We start from the raw sequence: 8063 nt of genomic DNA, 5'->3' as shown, positions 1-8063 counted from the left end.
CCATCCCTGGGAGCCCGTTCAGACTTGTGTCCCACTTCTACCTCCCAGAGATGCTATGATAGAACCATGGAAAACCCAGGACAAGAGTGTTGGCTGCAAATATTTTTGGAAAAAAAGGAACATTTTATTTACTCTCTGAAAGAAATCTCACCTGGTTCTTGTCCTCGGAGACAATCAACAGAGGGTGGGCTGTCTCAGGGTTCAGAGAGTGTCTACTCGAAATTTTTAGACACTTTTCTGCCAAGCAGGATTCGGGGGAGGAAACCTGTAGCCTCCTCCTGTTCATTCAAAACAGACGTCATTAGTGTTGAATGGGTGACAGCCGGTCCCGTTCAGACAGCACACTGTCCTCTGCTACTTTACTCAGCAGACCAGTGGATGTGCAGATGTCCTTTGAAAATGCTGGTAGGTTTGCACCGCGTTTCCACTGAATGTCCTTCTCTTCCTGGGCTAACCTCGGAAGAACTGCTTCTTGGCCACGTTCTAGAAGTTGCTTCCGGCCCTCAAATTCAGAGGGTAATTCCAGCCTTCCTTTGCACCTTCCTTCTCCGCTCTGAGGGTGTTTTGCTTTGAATGCTTATTAATCTCTGACATATCAGCCACCTGCTTTCAGGGACCCGAGAGCCTTGGCCTGCGGCAAGGGGCAGTCTGCCCCGGGGCCTCGCCAGCACGCAAGCGGGTCACCTGCGGGTCCTCCTCACGGAGCAGGGTCAGGACCTGGTTGTGCTTCTCACACAAAGGGCTCTGCCCGCCCCTTCTCCTTGCTCCTGGTGGATGGGAAGGAGCTGGGCATTGTCCGTCACCCTTCCCGGCTGACCCTGGACATGGGTGACGGCAGAGGGGCGACGGGACGTGTCCTGTAGGTGAGCCCAGGATGGCCGGCTGCAGCCGCCATGCAGGCTGAGCGTACACGCGGGCTGCCGGCGTCCCCTTTGGTCTAGCACACGGAACACGTGGCTTCTGCCCGGGGTCCTGCCAGGCTGGGCCCAGCGGGCTTCCTGCAGGAGGCTGGGCTCCCCAGGGACAGGTGCATACACCCTCACATCTCAGTCCTCACCCTGCTGGCGCCTCCTAGAATCCTGGGAATCTTTGGGCCTTTGGATTGCAGCTGTGGGGAGGTGCCCTTCCTGGGCCCAGGCCATGGCTCAGCCTGACAGATGCTCCCGCCTGGATCAGCAGCCTCTGCCGACGCCCACTTATCCGTGCAGGCAGCAGAAAGCTGGGTTTAGAGTTTATCTAATTTTGATGAGTTTAAATTGACAAAGCTTCCTGTGGGCACTTTCTACTCTCTTGGACACCACTGCTCTGGAGCATGAACTGCATCAGACTCAGGCCTGCTTTGTCATTGGCACCTCTTGTACATCCCACAGTCTGTCACTGGCTGTGAGCTACCCCCAGTGGGTTCCCCTGACCACCTGGCAATGTGGCTTCCTTACAGATGATGGCAACTCTGTCATGAAGGGAACGGCTGTAAACCACACTCATACCAACTAGGGTTTGGATAGGAGCCCCAGCAGGTAAAGAGCGTGTGGGCAGGTCACGAACAGTGTTCATACAAGAGTCCATTCATGATTGTGTGCAAGGATAGAAGGACGGGACCTAGTGTACCTTACACAACACCTCAGTGCAATCACACACGCACACACACAACACACATGCACATGCACACACGCACATACACACACATACAGATATACAAACATCATGTCATTTCCCTAATTCATCAATTAAGTAAACACTCAGGTTTCCTACTGCTTTTCTCATCATCATATTGCTATTTGTACTCACTTGAAGGATCATCATTTCTTATTAACAATAAATTCAAATAAAGGTGCACTGACACAATATTCATTACATGTGTCTCCCGTCTTGTAATTTTCAGCACAGTATTTGTAAAACGCCATACTTATTTTAGAGGTTTTGTTAAGTCCCCTGAGACAAAGTGAGCAAGTAGGCTAAATATTGACACTGTGTTCTAAGCAGAGAGCACAAATACAATCTAATTTCACAGATAATAAGGAACCAAAGGAGGGACTTGAAGCAGATATTCTAATATTTTTACACATATGCATAGTCTACTGTTCTAATACTGAAGGGCATATTTTATTACTGCTAAATATGAATATTTATTTTCCACTTGTGCATATAGAGGAATAATGAATGGACTACAATAGAATGGATGTGTAGAAATGACGTGTTGACATCTATACCGACAAGTAAATTCAGTTCTTCTATTTGGTGAATATCCACAGTCTGTTATTGTAGACAATAAACCATATATGCAATCAATACAGATTTGTTTCTTTCAAGAACAATTTCAACTGGAAATGAATTAACTTGCAAATTCCTAGAGCAACACAGAGACCAAGTTATATTTCACTCACCTTTATTCGCCTTCCCTGTGGATTCAGAGCTATTTTCCTACCTCCACTGCAAGTTACTGCCTAAATACAGCTCTGGGGATACGAACGCAGACATGTAGAATCAGTGCCTGCAGGAAATGCAAAGGTTGACTCTACCAGCACTGGGGCATCCCAGTCCTTTTTCTGAAGCAAAAGGACACTTTCTCAGGTGACTTCACAGGTCCTCATGTGACACCAGAGATCTGCACGTTGGCTCTCAGAGGTAGAAGATGAAGGCAGTCACAGACTCTCAGTATGGTTTCCTGAGAATGGTGACCTGCCTGTGTATCTGTGAGACCCTTTCAACCAGGCGAGAGGGAGCTATGACTCTGAGCTGTGGCTGGGCTGGCACACAGAACCAAGTCCCTTCCCCTGCTGACGTCCCTAGGGAACGGATGCCCCACGCTCTTAATGAGCCCTTGTCACTGAGCTGCCCAGACGTGGCGATCCTCAGGGACAATGACTGTGGAGGACAATGCCAGACAGACCAGTCTGTCTCTTCTATTAGTTCACGCATCTCTTAGAGGACAAGTAACTCCCTAGACCTCCCCAGCTACCTTAGCTCCCATCTGTGAATGAACCACATGTTTTATAGAGCCCTGGAGATTTTTTCCGCATAACTGACCAAAATATTTACATATAAATATGTAAGGAAGAATCCATTCCCTTACTTAATTTTAATTTTAAATATGTGAATAAATTCTTCATTCAATCTCATTCATAATGACCTTATATTGGATCACAGAGCTAATAATGAAGCACATTCTAAACTTTAGCATGAGTAGAAAGGAGGGCAACCAAATTCTACCAAACTTCCAATATAGTTATGGGGAAAAAGTCTTAAATCCTCTAAAACACTGTTCAGTTTGTACCCGAGGGTTTTAACGATGAACTGAAATAAATTTTTACAGTATCTATTTTTTAAATACAACGTACATGGGTTTTTTGAAACTCAGCTAGTCTCTGCAATCAAATTCCAAATCTTTTTAAAATAAATATATATATTTTAATTTACGTCCACATTGTGAGCCTATAGTGCAACAATGATTTCAGGAATCGAACCCAGTGATTCATCCCCTACACATGACTCCCAGTGCTCCTCACAAGTGTCTTCCTTAATGCCCCTTGCCCATTTAGCCCATCCCCCTCCCACAGCCTTTCAGCAACCTCAGTTTGTTCTCTGTATTTACCAGTCTCTTATGTTTTGCCCTCCTGCCTGTTTTTACATTACTTTTGCTTCCCTTCCTTTATGTTCATCTGTTTTGTATCTTAAACTCCTCATATCAGTGAAGTCATACGAATTTTGTCTCTCTGACTTATTTCACTTAGCATAATACCCTCATCCACGTTGCTGCACATGGCAAGATTTCATTCTTTTTGATTGTTGAGTAATACTCCATTGTATATATCTTCTTTATCCATTCATCTGTTGATGGATATTTGGGCTCTTTCTATAATTTGGCTATTGTTGATGGTGCTGCCATAAACATTGGGGTGCATGTGCCCCTTCAACACACTACACCTGTGTCCCTTGGATAAATACCTAGTAGTGCAATTGTGGTATTTTAGGGCAGTTCTACTTTTAACTTTTTGTGGACCCTCCATACTATTTTCCAGAGAGGCTGCACCAGTTTGCATTCCCACCAGCAGTGCAAAAGAGATCCTCTTTCTCCAAATCCTTGCCAACATCTGTTGTTGCCTGAGATGTTGACTTTAGCCATTCTCGCAGTCATGAGGGGATATCTCATTGTGGTTTTACTTTCTATTTCCTTGATGATGGGTGATATTGAGCATTTTTTCATGTGTCTGTGGGCCATTTGGATGTCTTCTTTGGAAAAGTGTCTATTCATGTCTTTTTCCCATTTCTTCACTGGGTTATTTGTTTTTTTGGGTGTTATGTTTGATAAGTTCTTTATAGGTTTTGGATACTATCCCATTACCTGATAGGTCATTTGCAAAAATATTCTCCCATTCCATTGGTTGCCTTTTAGGTTTGCTGATTTTTTCCTTCACTGTGCAGAAGCTTTTTATCTGGAGTTCATTATGAATCAATAGTTCATTTTTGCTTCTATTTCCCTTGCCTCCGGAGATGGCTCAGGTCTTTATTTCAAGGTCCATGAGTCCGAGCCCCATGTCAGGCTCTATGGTGACAGCTCAGCTCCTGCAGCCTGTTTCAGGGTCATATCATACTCTCTCTCTCTGCCTCGTCTCCCTCTTTAATAAATAAGTATTAAAAAACCTTTTTAAAAAGAAAAAATAAGGAAACTAAGGCAAAAGAGCATGATCCAAGAATGAGAGAACTGATATTGGCGAGAGTACAAGGAGGAACCTTCCTGCACTGTTGGTGCGAATGCAAACTGGTGTGGCCACTCTGGAAATCGGTATGTAGGTTCCTGAAAAAATTAAAAACAGAAATACCCTATGACCCAGCAGTAGTGCTACCAGGTATGTATCCCAAGGATACAGAAGTGCTGATTCAAAGGGGCACATGCACCCCAATGTGGATAGCAGCACCATCGACAAAGCCAAAGTATGGAAAGAGTGCAGATGTCCACTGAGAGACGAATGGGCAAAGAAGATGTGGAACATATATACGATGGAGTATTACTCAGCATTGAAAAATGAATTGCAAATTGCCATTTGCAATAACGTGGATTGAACAAGAGTATGTTATGCCAGGCGAAATTAGTCAAAGAAAAACAAATATCATATGACTTCACTCATATGTTGAATTTAAGACAGGAAACAGGTGACCATAAGGTAGGGAAGGAAAATAATATGAAAATGGGTACGAGGACATAACATAAGAGACTGTTAAATACATAGAACAAACTGAGGTTTTCAGGGGTTTGGGGGAGGGGAATGGGCTAATTGGGCTAGGGTCTTTAAGGAGGACACTTGTCGGCATGAGCATTGGGTATTCCATGTGTGGGATGAATCACTGGAATCTACTCCCGAAATCATTATAGCACCATACGTTAAGTAACTTGGATGCAATAAAAAAAATTAATACATTGAAAAATAAAAGAAAGACTACAATGTCACATTCACTTGTTATGGGATGTTTCTATTTCTTACTCATCACTCAGAATTGTATAACAGTTATTTCATAATGAGATGGCTACTTGTAAAGATAAGACATATGGAGATTTTTTTACAATTAACATACAATTTTATTTTGTCTAAGTTTCCTCCTGGGAAATCTGAGCAATCTGCACATGACATGGGATTTCCTGGAAATAGTATTCATTTCCCATATTTCCATAGTATGTCGCCGCATTCAAATATATGGGGCCCTTGGAGGATGTGAGATATAAAAGCCTTGATCACTTGAAGCCTGGATAAAAGAATTTGAAAATGGTATGAAAAGAGGTTCTAAATATCTTTTACCCTTTAAAACGTTTCCTGTGTTACTATAGGTAAAACATGTAGCATATGAAATAGGACTTGGGTCATGTATTGTTCCTCCATGATAATGTCCCCAAAAGTCATTTCTAATGAACAGGTTGGCTCACGAACTGAATCTCACCAACGTGCACACCGCACATTGGTGCTTCTCTGACTTTGCACATAATGACACGTGAGCACCACCTGGCGTGTTACCATCTCAAGTTCTCAGTGTCACTGGCAGGTACGCATCCCACCCTCCCCCTCTGAGACATGAAGGCCACATAAAACCATTGTCATTCCTGTGAGGTCACACGAGGGCCTGACATCTGAATGGCTTTATCAGGATTGATGTTAGTAGGTTTTTCTTTGACCTAAAAGTTGTTTTACACTGTTGCCCCACCTACTTGTGTGAAAGAGCTCAGTCAACTTATGGACCTTCAATCAAAGCCATGATCAAAATACAAGAAAAAGGGATATGCCTCCAGCAATTGCTAGAAAATACTAAAATGTTAATAATTCTGGTGTGCTGGGGTGGCTCAGTCAGTTAGGCATCCAAATCTTGATTTTGGCTGGGGTCATGATCTCATAGTTTGTGAGTTCCAACCCTTAATGGGACTCTGTGCCGGCCACGCAGATCCACCTTGGGATTGTCCCTCTCTTTGGCTCTCTCTGCCTCTCGTTCACTTCTGTTCTCTGTCTCTGTCTCTGTCTCTCTCTCTCTCAAAATAAATATACAAGCATTAAAACAAATTTAATATATTAATGTTTCTGACACTGTATCGGTGGAACATATTCTGATTGGCTGTGTTTTTATCATATGTGTGTAGATTTCTGTTTGCAATTAGGAAAGAAATAGTGCTCCCAAAAGGGAGTGAAATAACAAAATCTTGTGGAGGTTTTTGAAAAAATAATATGACGCAGATGCTCTAAATCAGAATCTCTGGAGGCTGCAATGAATCCATGAACTCAGAGTTTGAACACTCACTTGCATGAAAGAAGGAGATAAGAAAATCCCCTTGAGAGTTGTCAGGGGAAATGTTGGATGACACGTGCAGGACACAAAAGCAGAAAGACTCTGAACTCAAATTCTTCCATCAGAGGGTCTTGCCCCAGTCATCTGGAGTCATAGCCCCCACAGAACACCTTCCTCATTGCTCCCGTCACATCCCTGTTCCGCAGAGTATATATGAAGGGGTTGACCATGGGGGTGACAATGGTGTAGAAGAGAGAAATGAATTTGCCCTGATCTTGGGAGTAGTTGTTGCTGGGTTGCAGGTAAGCATAGATGGCCGTGCCATAGAACAGGGACACCACCGTGAGGTGGGACCCACATGTCCCAAACGCTTTCCTCTGTCCAGCAGCTGACTTTATTCTTAACACTGCCCTGACTATCTGACCATAGGAGAACGTGATTAATGCCACAGGTATGAGGAGAATGATCACACTGACAAAGAAGATCTCATTCTCATTCTCAGTGGTGTCAACACAGGCAAACTTGAGCAGTGGGGTGACCTCACAAAAGAAGTGGTCTATTTTATTTCTCCCACAAAGTGGTACAAGGAAGATAAGCCCCGACTGCAATGAGGAGTTGGCAAAACCAATGAACCATGACGCAGAAGCCATCAGGGCACAGCGACGGGGGTGCATGATCACTGCGTAGTGCAGGGGCCTGCAGACGGCTGCGTAGCGGTCAAATGCCATCACCCCCAACAGAATGCATTCTGTGCCTCCCAACCCTAGAGCGACAAACAGCTGAGCTACACAGGCAGCGAAGGAGATGGACTTGTCTGCTCCCCTGAGATGAACCAGCAGCTGAGGAACAGTGCTGGTCGTGTAACACAGGTCCAGAAAGCTTAGGTTGGAGAGGAAAAAGTACATGGGAGTCTGCAGGTGTGGGTCCAGGCGGGACAACGCAATGATGCTTGTGTTTCCCAGCAGGGTGAGCAGATAGAAGATGAGAAGAACCACAAAGAGGACTCGCTCCAGCTGAGGCCGGTCAGAGAAACCCAGCAGGATAAAGCCCGTGAAAGAACTGCCATTTTTCGGGTCCATCCTTTCTTACCACGTGTTTCCTGTCAAGACCAAGTATTTAGCAATTTTTAAAAGCAATTTTCAAAAAGAAAACAACTTGGTAGGGGGTTGAAATGATCTTATGAAAAGACAAGGGCATGGAATTTATCAGCAATAACGTGAATAAATGCTGTACTCCCTGAAATTGACATAGCTTATACCAATATAGTTTCACATTATCACCAAAAGTTAATTATTAAA

The 8063-nt window shown here is 44.0% G+C and overlaps 1 protein-coding gene across 1 annotated transcript; it reads right to left on the bottom strand.

Moving 5' to 3' along the window:
• Positions 1 to 6905: 6905 nt before the first annotated feature.
• LOC123609448 (putative olfactory receptor 2B8) lies at positions 6906 to 7851 on the bottom strand. The gene has a single exon (XM_045500517.1). It carries the CDS (start codon positions 7842 to 7844, stop codon positions 6906 to 6908), a length of 939 nt encoding a protein of 312 aa, XP_045356473.1. The 5' UTR covers positions 7845 to 7851.
• Positions 7852 to 8063: the final 212 nt, after the last annotated feature.

Source organism: Leopardus geoffroyi, chromosome B2 (genome assembly GCF_018350155.1).
Source record: "Leopardus geoffroyi isolate Oge1 chromosome B2, O.geoffroyi_Oge1_pat1.0, whole genome shotgun sequence".
Lineage (NCBI taxonomy): Eukaryota > Metazoa > Chordata > Mammalia > Carnivora > Felidae > Leopardus > Leopardus geoffroyi.
The sequence above is the reverse complement of the archived record's forward strand: the minus strand, read 5'-3'. Positions and strand labels throughout refer to the sequence as shown.

Bases quoted from the DNA above. Each gene is read 5' to 3' on its own strand.
- LOC123609448 (XM_045500517.1), bottom strand. From the start codon at position 7,844: ATGGACCCGAAAAATGGCAGTTCTTTCACGGGCTTTATCCTGCTGGGT.